Source organism: Capsella rubella, unplaced genomic scaffold (genome assembly GCF_000375325.1).
Source record: "Capsella rubella cultivar Monte Gargano unplaced genomic scaffold, Caprub1_0 scaffold_2, whole genome shotgun sequence".
In the NCBI taxonomy this organism is placed as follows: Eukaryota; Viridiplantae; Streptophyta; class Magnoliopsida; order Brassicales; family Brassicaceae; genus Capsella; species Capsella rubella.
The window spans coordinates 9,281,984-9,300,824 of NW_006238922.1; the positions used below are offsets into that span (position 1 = coordinate 9,281,984).

Genomic DNA, 18,841 nt, shown 5'->3' on the forward strand with positions numbered 1-18,841 from the left:
CTAATTATATTTGGGCTCGTTGATGGGCGTTACTATGTATGGGAATCGTGAACGTATAGAGACTTTACTAGATGTGATTCTTAATGTGAGTTACAAATGGAACATATGTATAAGATTTATAAATGGGGAAATGGAACTTATGTATAAGATTTATACATGGGGACATAGTGTTTGAATTTGATCGTCGTTGTACATAAAATGTATTACTAGTGTTACTTCTTTTTCATTTTTGTCATCTCATCTCATATAATATAAACTAGTGTTGCTAAGCTGATAAAAATTACAATTTTCTTGTCGTCAAACACAATTTTTTTAATATACGAAATGCAAATATATTTCATATGCTTAAAAGTCCAAAATAATATATTTAACTAAGTTGAAATGGGAAGATTAGTAATTTACACATGTGGTGATGATATGTGGTTTATTTAGTAAAATCAACTCAACTCACTTCAAAACATTTCTAACTTTTATTAAACTTGGCATAGTTGTTTAGATATTAAGTTAAGTCATTAGTATTTCTAGCAAAAAAAAACTTTAAGATCAACTCGCACATTTTAAAATTTTATATACAAGTATTTTTGATTTGGTTCTGGATATCTAAAATATTATACATGTGACTTTATAAATAATTTTAAAATAAAAAGTTTTTAGATATTCATTCTGTTTCACTTCGATATCTAGTTGAAGTTCTTTTGTAATTATTACTACATTGATTTTGGTTTGATACGATACTTTTTATTTGGATTTTTTTGCCCCAAACCTCCTAATTTTATACATAGCGGCGATAATTTATCGAGTAATATTGAGAAGTTAATAATGCAGAATAGGCTTAAAGCCTTAAACTATAGCTCATAAAAGTTTATTAAAAAAAAAGGTTAAGCAAAACTATGGTTAATAGTATATAAAATAAAAAAATAGGAAAAGAGAGAAGATAAAGTGAAGGTGTGGGCTGGAGAGTTCAATTATTATATAAGGGAGTTATTTAATTAATACTATTTTCTTAGGCCTTTGGAAATTGCAAGTCCCAAGGCCAACTAATAATGACCCTCGATCTTTGCGCTAACCGGACCGTCCATCTACTTACTCTTCCTCCTTTCACTTTATTTTAATACAGTAGTTGTTAATACGTTTACACTTGTTCATTACCACCATATTAATATACAAAGCATTTGTTTTAGGAGATAACTAAAAAAAAGAAACAATTTGCGTCACTAATCATTTACCTAGTTAAATAAAAATACACCAAGTTGTTATAGTTAAAAACTAGTAAAAGTTTTAAGTGATTTTGGACATGTAGCGTTAACAAGTACGAATTATGTATGTTCTTAACAAATGCATTATTTCTTTTAGCATTTTGGGACAGATCTTGCGTGTGCTTTGATCTTTGACCTCCGTCGCAAGTTAATTAAGAGATTAATTACCACCAGTAGTATATATAATGGCACTGAATGAAATCGTCATCACTTCATTGGTATCATACAAAGGAGCGTTATTAATTGAATATGCAAAAACTAGGAGTCGTTGGCTCAAATTATTAGGTCTTTTATTGTATTTGTATGACGGTCGATTTTTGTTTACAATGTAAAGCATAGTACGTGGTTGTAATTAAGAAAAAAACAGTATATAAACAAGTAACGTATAATTATTTAGCATTTGCTTGAATTAGTGCTTGCAAATTCTTCGGACACTACACACGAATGAATGAATCATTACATCTATATACACATGCATGAAGTTGTGAAAATGTTGAATCCTATGTCAGGAAATCCAAACTACCCAGTGGCATTTTTTTTTTTTTACAAAAGTGAATTATTAATGACTGATCTATATATTAATGATCTGATTGGTCAAAAGCCATGCATGTTAGTGATTACAAACTCAAAAGTGGAGTTTGTTGGTGTTGGGACCAAGTACAAAACTGAGTTGAACCAGAATCCACACAAGGTTTGATCAAGGAGTAACGAATGAGTAGCTAGGATCGGAACTGCTAAGCTAAATAACGGTTAACTGTAAAACTATTTGTAATCTCTGTTTAGTGTTTATTAAGCTCAATCAAGTGTTAACAGGAAGCTTGGTATTTTGTACATATAAAGCAGACATTAATAATTAGGTTTAATTTTCTTGAATGCCCTAATTAACAAATGTAATATATCTTTCTTGCTAAGAAAATAATTGTAATAATATAAGAACTCTATCGACCACGAAGATCTCGTAGATTATTTGACTAAACCAAGACGTACGAATAATTATTAATATTTGAATAAAAAGAGGTTCTCTAAACTCACAAGTTGCCTTAAGCTGACAGAATGTAACACAAAACTCGAATATCTCTAATTAAACTATAACAAGAGACAGTAAAAGATCTAACTATTGTCCAATACTATATTAAAATGATTCTTTTCTTATCTAGTTATATTATTATAAAGCTTGCTATGAATCTTTTAAGTCTTAGCAGTACGTTTTTACAACTAGACTTGAGCTTGCAAAAGCAAAGCGGTCAAAAGACACTAAAATAAATAAATACTGTACAAATTATTATAAAATCTCCAACAAACCGTGCATGAAGAAAAATGTAAATTATTTGTTTAAGAATTTTAACCTATGATTCGGTACAAAATCCAAAACATTGAACATGAAACCAATAATTGCTATGATTATTCGCAAGCATTATACCATATACTTTTATTTATTTTGTTTCACTATTCAACATTTTTGGCTCAGATATTAAATATATATTTATTGTTTCTAGTACTATTATATTAAAAAACATTGGAATATAGAAACTTGAACTTATTCAACATTGAAACTAGCTAATAAAATCATAAAAGTATGCACATGACTGACTTTAAAAAGTTAAAAAAAAAAGTGTTGACCCCAAAAGAAAGAAATAAAAATAAAGACTGACTATAAAACAAGTATGAATATGTAGCAAGCTCGTAAAACTAGTAATTTACTACTTATAATTTCCATTTAATAAATGTGTGATAGAATTGAATTAATGATTACTAATGTCGGTAATATTATTATCACTTCAATACATTTTGGAGCTATAAAAATTTAAGTTACAACAAACCTAATTCATTAGTTACAGAAGCAAGAAGAAAAATTTAAAAATTTAAACTATAGAATAAGATAAAGATAACCCCAAAATGAAAGTTGTCACTGTCAGCTGATTTGTTAGAATTAGAATAATTATTAGAACGTGTTAAATTAAAACCATACAGATTTGATTAATTTTAATCACTCCAATTTCAACTAAACCTCTCTTACACACACACAAAAAAAAGGAGCACCCCTGCAAATTATAATGCTTGGATACTTTGGCTATGGCGGTGTTTATGTTTAATGATCAAAAAGCTCTGTTTTTTATGCAAGCGTGGGTATAAATCCAGAACCTTTTCCCATTTTTTTTGTTTCTCTTTTCTTCTTCTTCTTCGATTCACTTCCCTACACACAAAAAAGCCACTCCTTTGCTTATCTTTCTCTCTCTTCCTCTCTCTGCAGCTGAAGAACAGAGAAAAAGGGGTTTTATTATCTGACTCGAAGGACCCAGTTCAATAAAGCTTGTGTGTGGTAGAAATTGAGGCAAAAGATTCAAAATTTGTTTCAGAAAGTGGCACAGATTCTGAAAAAAATGGGTATCTTTCTCCCTGACTCTCTTTAGCTCCATTTATAAGCTTAAATTTGGTTTTAGGGTTTTTTGGAGCTTCGTACGGATAAATCATGGTCCTTTTTGTCTTTAAGTTGACTGCTTCTGTTCCCTTTTCTCTAATTTAAGGAATCTATTGATTTGGATTTCCCTTGTTCTCTTTCATTGAATCAATTGAAGGTGGAGGATTGTGTCTTCTTCACTGTATCACTAAAGACGAAGTTGAATGTGTTTGTTTGGTGCCAAGTCTTGCTGGTTTGTAGTGGTTTTGATCTTGGAGGTGTTTTATTTATTTATTGAGTAGTGTTGTTCATCAAGTTTAGAAGAAGATGGATATAAGTGAAGAGAAGAGGAATCGTGATAGTGCTGTGAACTATGATTCCGTTGATAATCCGGCTGTAGATTGGCAAGTTTCGAGTTCTAATCCTGTCTCTGCGCCGATTGATTCATATACTCAAGAGAATCTGATTTCAGCTTGTCCTTCGTCTTGCTCACCATCTCAGATGATGGATTCATTTGGGCAAACTCTTTGGTATGATCCCACGAGTGTTCAGGCTGTGGGTTATGGCGGTTTTAGTGTCCAGAACAACGGTGGTAATGCTTCGTCTTCTTCCTTTAGGGGTAATGTTGATAGATCTCTTGAAATGGGTTGGAATCTGCCTAATTTGTTGCCTCCTAAAGGAAATGGTCTATTCTTGCCGAATGCGAGTAGCTTCCTTCCTCCGAGCATGGCTCAGTTCCCGGCTGATTCAGGTTTTATAGAGCGTGCTGCGAGGTTTTCGCTCTTTAGCGGTGGGAATTTTAGTGATATGGTGAATCAACCACTTGGGAATCCTGAGGCGATTGGTTTGTTTCTTCAAGGTGGTGGAACAATGCAAGGGCAGTGCCAAAGTAATGAACTTAATGTCGGTGAACTTCACAATGATGCATCTACAGTAGTGAAAGAACCAAATGTTAGATCAAGTGAACAATTAAAACCGAATGTTCCTGGCTCGGGGAATGTATCTGAGGATACTCAGTCTAGTGGTGGTAACGGTCAGAAAGGCGGGGAAACCTCTTCCAAAGGCTTTGACACAAGGAAAAGGAAAAGAAACGGGCAGGTAAAGATTTGAAGTTACTCTTTTATTTTCGTTCTCTCTGCCTTTATAAAAATTAACACTCGTAGTATTTCGGTTTGTAGAATTCTGAAGCAGCTCAATCACACAGATCTCAGCAGTCTGAGGAAGAACCAGACAGCAATGGTGATAAAAAGCGGAATAATGAGCAAAGTCCAAATTCACCTGGGAAGAAGACAAATAGTGGGAAACAACAGGGCAAACAAAGTTCTGATCCTCCAAAAGATGGATATATTCATGTGCGGGCTCGAAGAGGCCAGGCCACAAATAGCCATAGTCTTGCAGAAAGGGTACAATTTTTAAAACTATCTTGGAATTTGAAGTTGAATAGAAGCTATCTCTTCTTGTATTCTCATGTAATTACTTTGTGATTATAGGTTAGGAGAGAAAAAATTAGTGAAAGGATGAAGTTTCTTCAAGATCTTGTACCAGGTTGCAACAAGGTAAGGTCTTAAAGCGTTGATAATGATTGATATTAATATGTAAGAACGCAGACAGAACTAATGCAGAAAAATGATTGTGTTTGCAGGTGACTGGGAAGGCAGTAATGCTTGATGAAATCATAAACTACGTACAATCACTACAACGCCAAGTTGAGGTATGACATTTCCTAATTCTCAAGGAAGTGCTCTTTGTGTTTGCTTCTTGTAATCAATTTTTGTCTTTTCTCATTTTCTTCTCTTTTGCTTGAACAGTTTTTATCGATGAAACTTGCGACTGTGAACCCACAAATGGACTTTAACCTTGAAGGTCTTCTTGCCAAAGATGTAAGATATTTTTGCAAGTCGTTCAATTAAATATTCTCCTTATCATTTAAATCTTCCTAAGGTTCTTATAAACAAAATTTCCTATCTGCAGGCACTTCAACTACGAGCTGGTTCTTCATCTACAACACCATTCCCCCCAAATATGTCAATGGCTTATCCTCCTTTACCACATGGATTCATGCAACAGACCCTTTCCAGCATCGGAAGGACCATTAGTTCTCCTTTGTCTCCTACAAATGGTGGATTCAAGCGACAGGTATGTAATATAAGCAGTCTGGAAAATGAACAAATCCGAACTCAAAAATCTAATGTTGTTGGTGATTATTTTTGCAAACTAGGATACAAATGGATGGGAGGGTGATTTGCAAAACGTGATCCACATTAACTATGGAGCTGGTGAAGTCACACCTGATCCTCAAGCAGCAGCTACAGGTGCAAACTGAAACCTGTTGTACTCTTTTTTCACTTAAGTAATAATAGTTTCTTTTGGTTAAACCTTCTTCTGCAATTTTTTTCTTGTTACAGCATCTCTTCCAGCTGCAAATATGAAGGTTGAGCCATGATATTTCTTCTTGTTAGATAGAATATAAAATTATTGTAATCTTCTTTCTTTCTTTTTTTTTAAATTTATTTAAAATTACTATGTACTATATTATGATGATGTTACTATTAACGAATATGATACTACGACTGTACTAGAGATTTGTGAACGAAGAGTACAAATTGTAAACACCAACAATGCAAAATAGTTTTGCATAAGTTGCAACATTTTTAGTTTGTTATTGTGATTTCGTTGTGACGACGAAAATGCCTTACCACGAGCTATATGGAATTATATAACTCGTTTTCAAAATTTGCAAAAATAAATGTTATAAAATATAAATACAAGTAACCGATTGGTTTAGTCCGTCAGATTTGACTTTATTCTTAAACCAAAAAAATAGTAACGGATGACTATGGCGTCGAACTACTACTCTGCTCAGATAAAGCAATGCATTGGGTTGGGAGCTAGAAATCAGAGTCGCCATGTGAAGATGATCCATGGGAATATTATCAGAACACTTCTTCATCCAGAGACATTTTTGTATAACAACATCGTCCACGCTTATGCTGTAGTCAGAAGCTCCACTTATGCACGCCGAGTGTTCGATGGAATTCCCCAACCAAACCTTTTCTCCTGGAATAATCTTCTTTTGGCTTATTCAAAATCCGGGCATCTCTCTGAGATGGAACGTACCTTTGAGAAGCTTCCTGATCGTGATGGTGTCACTTGGAACGTGCTTATTGAAGGCTATTCCTTGAGTGGATTGGTTGGTTCAGCTGTCAAGGCTTATAATACGATGATGAAAGATTTTTCTTCTAATTTGACTAGGGTCACGTTGATGACAATGCTGAAACTTTCTTCTAGCAATGGACATGTTAGTTTGGGCAGGCAGATTCATGGTCAAGTTATCAAGCTTGGGTTTGACTCTTATCTTTTAGTTGGGAGCCCATTGTTGGATATGTATGCAAAAGTTGGTTTCATCTCTGATGCAAAGAAGGTTTTTTACGGGCTAGATGATAGAAATACAGTTATGTACAATTCACTGATGGGAGGGCTTTTGGCATGTGGGATGATCGAAGATGCTCTGCAGTTATTTCGAGGAATGCAGAAAGATTCAGTTTCTTGGTCAGCTATGATTAAAGGTCTTGTTCAAAATGGACTGGAAAAAGAGGCTATTGAATGTTTCAGAGAGATGAAAATAGAAGGCTTGAAGATGGATCAATATCCTTTTGGAAGTGTACTACCTGCTTGTGGTGGATTAGGAGCAATAAACGAAGGGAAACAAATTCATGCTTGTATAATCAGAACCAATCTTCAGGATCACATATATGTAGGCAGTGCTCTAATTGACATGTATTGCAAGTGTAAGCTTTTACACTGTGCAAAGACTGTGTTTGATAGAATGAAGCAGAAGAATGTCGTGTCTTGGACAGCAATGGTTGTGGGTTATGGCCAGACTGGACGTGCTGAAGAAGCTGTTAAAATTTTCCTTGACATGCAAAGAAATGGAATTGACCCAGATCATTATACTTTGGGACAAGCGGTCAGTGCATGTGCCAACATAGCTAGCTTAGAAGAGGGCTCCCAGTTTCATGGAAAAGCTATAACTTCTGGCCTAATACATTATGTCACTGTTTCAAATTCATTGGTGACTCTGTATGGAAAATGTGGAGATATTGATGATTCTACTAGGCTGTTTAACGAGATGAATGTCAGGGATGAAGTCTCTTGGACTGCAATGGTTTCCGCATATGCCCAATTTGGAAGGGCCATTGAGGCTATTCAGTTGTTTGATAAAATGGTACAACATGGACTAAAACCTGATGGAGTGACTTTGACTGGTGTTATTTCGGCTTGCAGTAGGGCAGGATTAGTGGAGAAAGGACAGAGATATTTTGAGTTAATGATAAATGAATATGGAATAGTGCCGAGTAATGGCCATTATTCATGCATGATTGATCTCTTCAGTCGATCCGGAAGGTTAGAGGAAGCCATGTGTTTCATAAATAAAATGCCTTTCCCTCCAGATGCCATTGGTTGGACTACTTTACTCAGCGCATGCAGAAATAAATGTAACTTGGAAATAGGTAAATGGGCAGCTGAATCACTCATAGAATTAGATCCTCATCATCCTGCTGGCTATACCCTATTATCTAGCATATATGCTTCAAAAGGGAAATGGGATTGTGTGGCACAGTTAAGGCGGGGAATGAAAGAGAAGAATGTGAGAAAAGAACCCGGACAGAGTTGGATCAAATGGAAAGGAAAATTGCACAGTTTCTCAGCTGATGACGAGTCAAATCCATATTCAGATCAGATATATGCTAAGCTCGAGGAATTGAACGAAAAAATCATAGGAAATGGTTACAAACCAGATACCAGTTTTGTCCACCATGATGTTGAGGAAGCTGTTAAAATAAAAATGCTTAACTATCACAGTGAAAGGCTTGCTATTGCTTTTGGATTGATATTTGTACCCTCAGGCCTACCTATTAGAGTAGGAAAAAATCTTAGAGTGTGTGTGGACTGCCACAATGCTACAAAACATATCTCCAGCGTTACTGGTAGAGAGATACTTGTCAGAGATGCTGTTAGATTTCACCGTTTTAAAGATGGAACTTGCTCATGTGGAGATTTCTGGTAGTTTTCATCTTGGAATTATCATGATGACTACCCATTGCTAATCTGAAAAATCAAAACAGACTCAGGAAGATTAAGTTTATTTTGGATAATGAGTCGCTTCATCAGCTATCGTGGGGATAAAAAAGAGGAACAAGTAGGACGAATCTCTCTTCGCTTTAATATTTTTTTTTGGTTTTCAATCCTAGTCTTCTAATTTTATTAATGCTGTAAATCTTTGTGAATAGGATTCTGAGCCTGATTAGTTGCACTGGACTCCAATTGGCTGAGAATTTTCTACAGGGTGCATTCATATGATTCGACTGCAACATCGACAGAACTGGAAAACATGAATGGTAAGACCTATCTGGATTTGTGATTTTTATAAATTATGAAGTTGAAGATTGGTGGTTTAGTTTCTGTTGTTTCTATAAGCTAACTGGAAATCGATGTTATTTGGGGTTTTAGTCTACACATAACTTTATGTATATATTGATGGTGGGCTATCTTTTACTTAATGGTTAGAGTTTGTATCGTCCAATTGCTAGATTGCTTGGAGGTGTATAATGTAGATGGGGACAAAAAAAACAATTATCTTTATAATAATTTACTAAAACGTAAAGTTATCGCATTGTAATGATCAAAGTTGTGAGGAGGATGTTAAGTTGTAACCTCTATTGAACTACTACTATCTTTTGTGACCACAACGTAAAGTTTAATTCAAATTGAAAACTTTATACACAGTGAGTAGAGAGAATGGGCAATAGTTCGTAACAGTTAAGGTTTCACATGTCAATTTTTAATGGGATATATTTATGTGATATAAGTAGAGAAACTTGGCATCTTGTCCAAACGCCTCAAAATATTTTCTGCCATCTGCCTTGTGTTACCATCTCCACGATGGAAGGCACTAACCAACATACCTGACAGCATCCTATCCTGTGATATGTCACTGGCATACTTATCTCCGCCTCTAATAATGAACTTGTCAATCATCCAAAATGCTTTCTGCAATAGAGACTCTTTCTTGTGTTCTTTGACTGCATTTAGAATTCGTTGTACCGCATTCATTTCACTCAGCATGCTTAAACTCTTCTCCACATCAACCTTGTCATCTAATAGCGTGCATATAGCAGCTAATGCTGACTCCACTACTTCCACTTTATCACTCTGCAAACATGTTAGAAGCTTTGTGATTGCATTTGCTTCAACCAAGCAAAACGTGTTTTTTGCAGAACATACCCCCCTGTGGATTGCGCAGATCTCTATTTGCTTCTTTTTGGATGAACGGAGGGAGAAAGACCTAGGCATGCTCAGTGATCCCATGAATTTCGTGCTCCTGGGTTGGGGTGGCCTCGATAAAGTCATAGTTGTAGATGATAGATTTTCTAGTCCAGTTGCTGATAACCTTTGAACTTCATCGCTTGATGTTTTCATCAATAAATCAACAAACACTGATGTCAAATTGTGGTTTCTGGCTAGGTACATCATTTGGGGCTCGTACAGTGTAGTTGTGAATCTCACTAAGATGCCAACGAGACCTTCCAGAAAATCAGTTGCATACCTGCTTGTTCGTGTTCCACTTCTTTGAATCAGATGGATTGCATGCAGAATTTCAGACACTATGCTCTCGTTGACCAGTGCTAAATTAAGAGTCAGATTTTGATGCGGCAGTTTAGCAAGTAATTTGGCTGAAACAGCATGCTTTTCTGTTATCTGATTTGCTTCAACCGGGCACTGAATAAGATTCTCTGGCTGGCCTCTAGTTTTACATAGTCTCTCTGATAGCGTGTGACCGATGTAGGGTGTAAGTGCTATCAGAAGTTTTAATGCTCCAACCCCCAATTGGTCATGAGGATTGTTGATGAGTTCTATCATGGCAAAGCTTGCGTCGGTTTCTTTGATCACTGAGACAATTGTTGCCATTGCTCTGGGTGATTTGGACAAGGATAGGAGAATCCTGATCAAATCAATGTTAAGATCATCTGGGCTTGAGTTCTTGAGCATGTGGATGATGTTGTATACAAAGTAATCCGAGCCTAATGTGTGCCCATGAGTATTCACCTCAAAGGTCTCATGTTCCAGCCCAGATTCCAGTATGTTTGCAAGTATTGTAGCAGCTTCATTCCTGGAGTTCATCAGATCACTGAACATTCGCTTGGTGAACATCTCTTCAACCATGATCTTGATGATGCCAACTTCTACCAGTATCTGGTTGTTGGGGTGATACAATGAAATATGAGCAAGTGCTTTGAAGGCGGCTCTTCTAGCGTCAATATTTTCACATTGCACCAGCCTGATGAGCGCAGGGCAAGCCTTCTCAGCTACATAAGTTTTTTTCTCATGTCCAATATCAATTTCCACAAGGTACACAGCCATTGCCACTTGTGTCTCTTCACTCCCTGCCATATATCATTCGGAAGTAAACTGATATTAATCAACATCAATTCATTGTTTAACATTTCGCTCCAGGTTATGCTTGTATAGCATCTATGCTTCCCAAACTTTGGAGAGAGTAGCAATAATGAATTACCTTCTGTTAGATGTCCCAGAAGAGGTTCCAATAGCCCACTCTCTGCCATTTGCTTGATGTTCTCAGGACACTTCTCTAGATTTCTTAAGATTTGATCTGATGTTTCAGACGCAAAGGCATCCAACTCTCTGTTATACTTTGCGGTGACTAACATCAGTATCGCCCCCGTAGCAGTCCCAATCTTTTTACATGCATGTCGGGATTTCGAAAGCTCAAGCAGTAAGGCTAGTGCAGCATGTCTTACAGGCTGGTGACTGCTTCCCAAAAGTTTGATTACGCATGACATAGTTATGGTCTTCACAATCATTTCCTGTAAGATAACTTTGAAATATAAAAGTCTATTGAAACAAGAAGTAGAAGTTCTATGTCTAGGAGAAAGAAATACAGCAGTGCGTAGGTAGCTCTTGCATAAAAGGTAAATGAAAGATATCCAACCTTTCCAGCATCAGTGTCTTCATCCGCCAGTGTTCTTAATAACTGTAACAGTTCATACCTCACATCTTTACTTCTGTACGTCAGGTATCTATCAAGCAGCTGAATGATCCCAGCTTCACGGACTTGTACCTTGTTGTACTCTTTCCCTTCACAGGTCATTTGCAGATCTCTTAATGCGTCGATAACCATACTTTCTGACCCGCCTAAGGATAAAGCTGCATGAGCCACTTTGATTCTTGCTGCTTCATTTCGTATTTTCCATTCCTTAATTATGGTTTTCAAGACAACATTGACAGTTAATTCGGTTGTCAATTTTCCCCCGGTAACTGGACAGCTAATCTCATCGGAGTTTCCAAAACTGTCAAACCACTCTGCTACTGCTTTTCTTTCGCAGGTCACTCCTGTTTCCGTTGTGACTGGATCTTCCATTATCTCTTTGGTCAATGGGCAGATGAAAGCTTGGTATGGGGGCTCCATGAACTGTGTCACTTGTGGTAACATTGACAAGGATTCACTAAGATTTCCATATTTCCTCTGGCTGCTAGCATTCGTGCTCTGGCTTGGAATATCTGGTAACTCAGTAATTTGTGATTGTGATTCACTAAGATTTCCATACTTTCTCTGGCTGCTAACAACTGTGCTCTGGCTTGGGATATCTGCTATATCGGTCATTTGGGATTGTGATTCACTATACATCATGTAACTTTCATAGGAAAATTCAGGATCAGTGGGATAGAGATCTGTCTCTATCTGCTCTGACACAATTTCCGGTGTATGCTTTACAGAAATCTTCTGCTGCCCGTTCTCTATCATCTCACTTTTGCTACCATCTCCAATGTTAGCATTCTGCATCTCATTTGACAGAGACTGGATTACAACCCCTATATATTCTTCCTCGTCAAATATTGATTCAGGTATGGACTGCAAGGTTTCACCCATCTGCTTCACAACGCCTTCAAAACCTGCCTCAATACTTCTCAGATCAGTAGTTGGTTCCTTTGCATTGCTTTCTTGAGATTTCTCAACCAGGTCCTTTGCCACATCTATACTCTCAGATAGTGATTCAAAGATATCAATCGAACATATGACGTTACTCTCTGCTGTTTGTATCTCCATTAACACCACTGAAACTCGATAAAAGTAGCAAGCGCATTCGAGGAACCTCTCTGTTTCTGCTTGTAAGGACTCCAAAGATCTGATCACCTCGGAAATGGACCCCAACAACGATCCAATCAGTGTATCACTTGTGCCTATATCTTCTTGAGTCTGAGATCACAAAAGTAAGGGGAAGTGTGAGAGATTCCGTTGGTTTGAGAATTGAGAATCGGATAATCAAGGAAGATTGAAGAAAGTCTTACCGACATCCCATTTGTTCAATAGCTGGCCTTGTCTCACTCTGCTTACCAAGTCTGCAACTGCTACTTCATCTAGCAGAAGACTTGAAGGACACACTTGGTCCTCTGTTTCAGAGAAGTTGGAAACCACTAAAGGTAAATTTGTTGCTCAGATGATGATAGAGGAGACGACTTTGAGGAAGTAGGGACACAGTCAGATTCCATGGGACTCTCTAAAAATAAAGTTGAAGGAGTCAAATCAGAGTGCTTTGTTAAGCATTACGTTGTACATCCACATAAAGCACCATACATTTTCTTTACAAAACATGTGTTTGGAATTTATTGACTTTGTTGGTGTCTTCTTGCACTATCTCTCTTCTGCAGATTGGTCAGACCACAAATTAAAGGGTGAATGATGATGGTTAGAAAAACTTGATCTGAAACTTTTTGTAGTTTAATTTTTTTTCATCTCCTTTTTTCATGTACTCTTTTTTTCTTTTTCTTTTTCTTAAGAAGGATAGGGTAGGTACTGTCCAATGTCATTGTCTTTCTTTATTTTATGGGATTGTTTAATGAAAAAAATCTTGAATTGGTAAGATATGCCATTGATTAACATTGACTTGTACATAATTTTTTCATGTTTGTTCTAGTCGTGCGGAATTATCTATGATCAAGTCGTTGGTTCTTGATTGGCTCTTGAAATTAAAATATAGACATATTTTACTTATAATATCAGAAGATATGACGTTTTCTACTTATTTCATCTAAGTCCATAAGTTTTTACACTTTTACATAAATTACATTGCTTGAGTTTTCAATTTTCAGTTACCAAAGGTCAAAAACATATCAAAAGTTGGTAGCAAAAATCACATAATCGCGAGAGAAATAAAATGTATGTATTACTAACAGAGACTCTTTCTTGAAAAGCAAGAAAAGTTGCTTTAGGCTTCTAATAAGTAGGACAGATGTTCAAAACACCAAACAAACAATATAGCAGAAATAGAGATATACAAACACATCCCAAGCTAATAATGCAATATGATGAGTCACGGCATGTTTCTATTGCACAATATAAGCAAGTCAACAAGAAGCGGGGATAGCTCAGTTGGGAGAGCGTCAGACTGAAGATCTGAAGGTCGCGTGTTCGATCCACGCTCACCGCATTTTCTTTTTCATCTTTTATATTTACAACTTGATGGTTTCCTATCCTTAGCTTGCATATCAAAAACCATTCTCTCAACTCTCGAATGAGTAATGACAACACAAAGGACAACACGTAAAGTGCTTTAACTCTCTAATGGTGACACAATGGATTGGATGCGTCAAACTTTATATACTCGTATGAATTGTTTGAGATGAGTGAAACATTCTCTTCTTAACTGTGAATACAACTCAAAATCGGAGATTAAAAAAATAAACCCAAACTTCACTATAGGAACTTGAAAATTACAAAGAAAGATAGATAATGCAATCATGGAAGAAATTTAAGACAAAGTTTCTTTGCTGTTTGAGCCATTATTGGATTGGAGAAGAGGTCTCAACCGTGGTCCGTGGACAAAGTGAATACAATTGTACCATATTGCTAGTAGTGTTTATGCCAACTTCCATAAATTAACTAGTAACCAAATTGCTAGGGTCGTTTGCTAAAACATCTCATCCCTTGCATCAAATGTCAGAAAATTGTATACATTCGAAGCACACTAAACAGTTTCAATATGAAGTTAAATGACTAATAGAAACTATTTCTTGAAACGCAAGAAATGTGTCTTAGGCTTCTAACGGATAAGAATCCAGTAATAATAAGTTGGAAAGATATCAAAAACACCAAATCAGCTGAATCAATGAAGATAAAAGACTAACAGCGATTAATAAACACTAAATTAAATGATAATTGAAAGACAAATCTTCTCTCCTATTGGGATACTGTGGGAGGAAGCCAAAACATGCGACCAGGTGGTGGAGTAGCGTCGGAGAGATAGTGGATAGTGCGAGAGGCGAGATCACATATGCCAAAACCAGAACCATGGCCGGCAAAGTAAACCGAGTTAGGTTTAAGACCAGGGAACTCCTTAGCAGAGAGACAAAAGGATTCATTGTCGCCCAAGAAAATGCAAAGATCACCAATGTCATCAGTGTAAGGACCAACCCCTTGCTCTTCGTCTTGCCTAAACACCATGATCTTGTTGGTCTTCTTGCAAAGGTCTTTGCTGTTCTTGTAACGTGTGTCTCCCCATGGTGCAACTTCTCCTTTGTCCGTGAATCTCTCCACAAACCTGACCAACAACACAGATTAAATTCTTTTCAGTCTCTTATAAGTTATAACAACACAAAGCAGAGAGAAAGACAAAAAGAATAGGTTTTTATTACCATAGAACGATGAAGGATTGGCCTGAAGATGACTCGACGAGTTGCTGTTGAATCTTAAAACGAGAAAGACGCATTTCGTTGTCCGACTCTGGCATTTCTTCTAGAAAGTCAGAGAAGGGGAACCTCATGTAGCCACTAACCGGAGTGATTAAACCGGTTTTAGGTGTGAAATCGGTTGGACCGGTGTAGTCAGGGTTACAATTGTTCAAGTAAAATCTCATGTCTCTCTCCGAGTACATGACAGTAGAAGAGAAAAAAGATGGACAAGGCACGTCGATGCGAGTCCACTCCGAGTCACCAGATCGACAAAGACTGACTCGTGACCCGTAAAACTTGACGGCGACCACACAGTCTTCTTCATTTGGAGATGAGACAGAGACATTAACAGCATGTTCATATTTGTCTCTGGTTATTGGAGGCAGAGATATGAAATTCTTGGAAGGGTTTAAGATGTTAGCGAGACGCACTGTTGAATCTTTCTTGTTCATCGAAGCTAACCATCCTCTTGATGATCCCATCTTGTGAGATTTGTAGACATCCTTCGGTAGAATCTTGTTTTCGATCTTCACTTGCTCTTGCTTCCTCGGATCGTAGAGGTTGAAGTTGCCGAGGAGGAGATAAGGTGTTGCAGCTGCCGTGGCCGTTGAGAATTCCGACCGTCGGAAACAGAGGAAATGGTTCAGGGCTGATGAAAGCTTTGAGATTCGGCACATAACCTGAGACATTGTTGTAAATCCCTAATTTGTGAGAAGAGAATCAAAGACAATAAACCCTAGACACCAAAACTCTCTAGCTTCTTTCCTTGTGGAATAATTTATCAGAGGTTCAAGAAAATGTAAAGTTTCTTTAACCGGAAAAAGCATGTGAAGAAATTACAGAAACAAACCCTATATTTCTAAAATATTACCGCAAAGCAAAATAATCAGCTAGTAGGCTTAAATTGAAAATCTACAAAGTATTGGTTGGTTTTCAGAAAAAGGGAGAAGATTTAAAAACAAAAATAGGCTTAAATTGAAAATCTATAAAGTTTTGGGTAGTTTTTTAGGAAAAAAAAAAATTAAAAAATTAAAAAAAATTTGCGGTGAGCGTGGATCGAACACGCGACCTTCAGATCTTCAGTCTGACGCTCTCCCAACTGAGCTATCCCCGCTTCTTGTTTATTGAATTACTTATATTTAATAACAAACTATAGAATGTATTATTGTGTTTTGTAACTCAAACAGTTTCGGCTGTACTTTATAAACATCTAGTTATAATACTCTTCATGAAAATAATAAGACATTAACTTGTTTTGCTTTGCTATCAAAAGATTAGTGCTACTAATTTTCCTATATATATATGCCAAAAATGCATATTATATATGTTTAGATCGTTCAATATAAACCCTCTTTGGAACAATTCAATTAATATTTCTTGCACTATTCAGACAAGAGTATCATAAGACTAAAGTTAGGACTCTGCAATAATAACAAACAGACGGAGACGATCCCTTGTTTCTCGAATGTTGAGAAAGACTCTAACTTCAATCCTACTAAGAAGACCCTTCTCTTCGATTCCCCCAAAACCATCGCCTAAAACCCTAACCCCACATCAGAAGTCATCCTTTGAATCCACTCTGCACCATTCCCTAATCGCTCACGACACTGATCAAGCATGGAAGGTCTTTCGATCCTTCGCTGCTGCTTCTTCTCTCCCCGAGAAAAGCCTCCTCAACTCTCTAATCACCCACTTGTCCTCCTTCAACCACGCAGATCAAAACATTTCCCGCAGGCACAGACTCAAGCGTGCCTTTGTTTCTGCTACTTATGTTATCGAAAAAGATCCGATTTTGCTGGACTTTGGGACCGTCCTTACGGTTCTGGAGTCGATGAAACTGGCGAAAGCTTCAGGGCCAGCGTTGGCTTTGGTGGAGTGTATGTTTAAAAACAGGTACTTTGTTCCTTTTGATCTCTGGGGGCATTTGATTATCGATATCTGTAGAGAAAATGGAACCTTGGCTGCGTTTCTTAAGGTGTTTAAGGAAAGTTGTAGAATTGCTGTAGATGAGAATCTTGATTTCATGAAACCGGATTTGGTAGCCAGTAATGCGGCTCTTGAAGCGTGTTGTTGGCAGTTGGAATCTCTGGCTGATGCTGAATATGTGATTGAATCTATGGCTGTTTTGGGTGTGAAGCCTGATGAATCAAGCTTTGGGTTTCTTGCTTATTTGTTTGCAAGAAAAGGGCTTCAGGAGAAGATTAGTGAGCTTGAGAATTCGATGGATGGTTTTGGGTTTGCGAGTAGAAGAATCCTTTATTCTAATATGATCAGTGGATATGTTAAGAGTGGTGATTTAGATAGTGTTTTTGATGTTATACTGCGTAGTATTAAAGGAGGGGGAGAAGACTCCAGTTTTGGTGAGGAAACGTATTGTGAATTGGTTAAAGGGTTTATGGAGAGTAAAAGTGTTAAGAAATTAGCCACACTGATAATTGAAGCTCAGAAGCTGGAATCTTTGTTCTTATACGGTAACGGTTCTGTTGGGTTTGGAATCGTAAATGCGTGTGTCAAGCTCGGATTTTCAGGTAAGAGTATTCTTGATGAAATGAATGCTCAGGGAGGATCTGGAGGGATTGGTGTGTATGTGCCGATCTTGAAGGCCTATTGCAAAGAAAGCAGAACAGCTGAAGCTACCCAGCTGGTAACCGAGATCAGCAGCTCTGGGCTTCAATTAGACGTTGAGACCTATAACGCTATGATCGAAGTTTCCATGACGAAACAGGATTTCCTATCGGCGCTTACGTTGTTTAGGGATATGAGAGAAACAAGAGTAACAGATTTGAAAGGATGCTATTTGACGATAATGACAGGTCTCCTTGAGAATCAGAGACCTGAGCTAATGGCGGAGTTTGTGGAGGAAGTTTTGGAAGATTCTCGCGTAGAAGTGAAGTCACATGATTGGAATTCGATTATTCATGCCTTTTGTAAATCTGGGCGCCTAGAAGATGCAAAGATTACATTCAGAAGGATGTCTTTCCTTCAATATGAGCCAAATAACCAGACGTACTTGTCGTTGATCAATGGATATGTGAGCTGCGAGAAGTACTTCGAGGTGGTGGTTTTGTGGAAAGAGTTCAAAGACAAGAAAGCAAAACTGGAGCATGCCCTTGCGGATGCGTTTTTGAATGCATTGGTCAAAGGAGGGTTCTTTGGCACCGCCTTGCAAGTGATAGAGAAATGTCAGGAGATGAAGATATTCATAGATAAGTGGAGGTACAAAGCAACGTTCATGGAGACTCAGAAGAATCTCAAGTTGCCAAAATTGAGAAAGAGGAAGATTAAGAAAATGGAGTTTCTTGATGCATTTAAGAACTGGGCTGGTCTTACCACATGAAAAACCTCTCAACTATCAAATCCAAAACTTGTCATTGTGCGGCTAATATAAGATTGATTTCTTATTGTCGCAACCAAATGTCTGGTGCAAGTTCCTTCGTAA

At 37.2% G+C, this 18,841-nt stretch overlaps 5 protein-coding genes, 1 long non-coding RNA gene and 2 other non-coding genes across 9 annotated transcripts; 5 read left to right on the forward strand and 3 right to left on the reverse strand.

Annotated features, from left to right (window-relative positions):
• Positions 1-3,261: 3,261 nt before the first annotated feature.
• LOC17894553 (transcription factor bHLH49) lies at positions 3,262-6,266 on the forward strand. Its single transcript, XM_006302106.2, has 10 exons — positions 3,262-3,383; positions 3,508-3,641; positions 3,833-4,752; positions 4,833-5,057; positions 5,145-5,210; positions 5,297-5,365; positions 5,463-5,534; positions 5,626-5,790; positions 5,873-5,966; positions 6,060-6,266. Exons 3-10 carry the CDS (start codon positions 3,982-3,984, stop codon positions 6,095-6,097), a joined length of 1,500 nt encoding a protein of 499 aa, XP_006302168.1. The 5' UTR covers positions 3,262-3,383; positions 3,508-3,641; positions 3,833-3,981; the 3' UTR covers positions 6,098-6,266.
• Positions 6,267-6,490: 224 nt separating this feature from the next.
• Positions 6,491-10,268, forward strand: LOC17894302 (putative pentatricopeptide repeat-containing protein At1g68930). Of its 2 annotated transcripts, none has more exons than XM_006301649.2 (3): positions 6,491-8,854; positions 8,946-9,053; positions 10,180-10,268. In XM_006301649.2, the coding sequence occupies exon 1, from the start codon at positions 6,491-6,493 to the stop codon at positions 8,720-8,722; it is 2,232 nt and encodes a 743-aa protein (XP_006301711.1). In that variant the 3' UTR covers positions 8,723-8,854; positions 8,946-9,053; positions 10,180-10,268. The 2 variants fall into 2 exon arrangements, with proteins under 2 accessions (XP_006301711.1, XP_023643132.1); XM_023787364.1 differs by lacking the exon at positions 10,180-10,268 and adding an exon at positions 9,933-10,020.
• On the reverse strand, positions 9,309-13,149 carry LOC17894353 (putative U-box domain-containing protein 42). The gene is made up of 3 exons (XM_006301351.2): positions 11,666-13,149; positions 11,231-11,540; positions 9,309-11,099 (listed from the first exon to the last, which is right to left on the reverse strand). Exons 1-3 carry the CDS (start codon positions 12,779-12,781, stop codon positions 9,511-9,513), a joined length of 3,015 nt encoding a protein of 1,004 aa, XP_006301413.1. The 5' UTR covers positions 12,782-13,149; the 3' UTR covers positions 9,309-9,510.
• Positions 10,983-11,430, forward strand: LOC111831879. The gene is made up of 3 exons (XR_002834979.1): positions 10,983-11,064; positions 11,170-11,254; positions 11,339-11,430. It is a non-coding gene; the product is annotated as an uncharacterized LOC111831879 (long non-coding RNA).
• Positions 13,150-14,089: 940 nt separating the features above from the next.
• TRNAF-GAA lies at positions 14,090-14,162 on the forward strand. Its single transcript has one exon. It is a non-coding gene; the product is annotated as a tRNA-Phe (tRNA).
• Positions 14,163-14,911: 749 nt separating this feature from the next.
• Positions 14,912-16,091, reverse strand: LOC17894977. The gene is made up of 2 exons (XM_006301589.2): positions 15,367-16,091; positions 14,912-15,272 (listed from the first exon to the last, which is right to left on the reverse strand). The coding sequence occupies exons 1-2, from the start codon at positions 16,089-16,091 to the stop codon at positions 14,912-14,914; spliced, it is 1,086 nt and encodes a 361-aa protein (XP_006301651.2).
• Positions 16,092-16,443: 352 nt separating this feature from the next.
• On the reverse strand, positions 16,444-16,516 carry TRNAF-GAA. Its single transcript has one exon. It is a non-coding gene; the product is annotated as a tRNA-Phe (tRNA).
• A 288-nt stretch (positions 16,517-16,804) lies between these two features.
• LOC17896065 (pentatricopeptide repeat-containing protein At1g68980, mitochondrial) lies at positions 16,805-18,803 on the forward strand. The gene has a single exon (XM_006301502.2). It carries the CDS (start codon positions 16,868-16,870, stop codon positions 18,737-18,739), a length of 1,872 nt encoding a protein of 623 aa, XP_006301564.1. The 5' UTR covers positions 16,805-16,867; the 3' UTR covers positions 18,740-18,803.
• Positions 18,804-18,841: the final 38 nt, after the last annotated feature.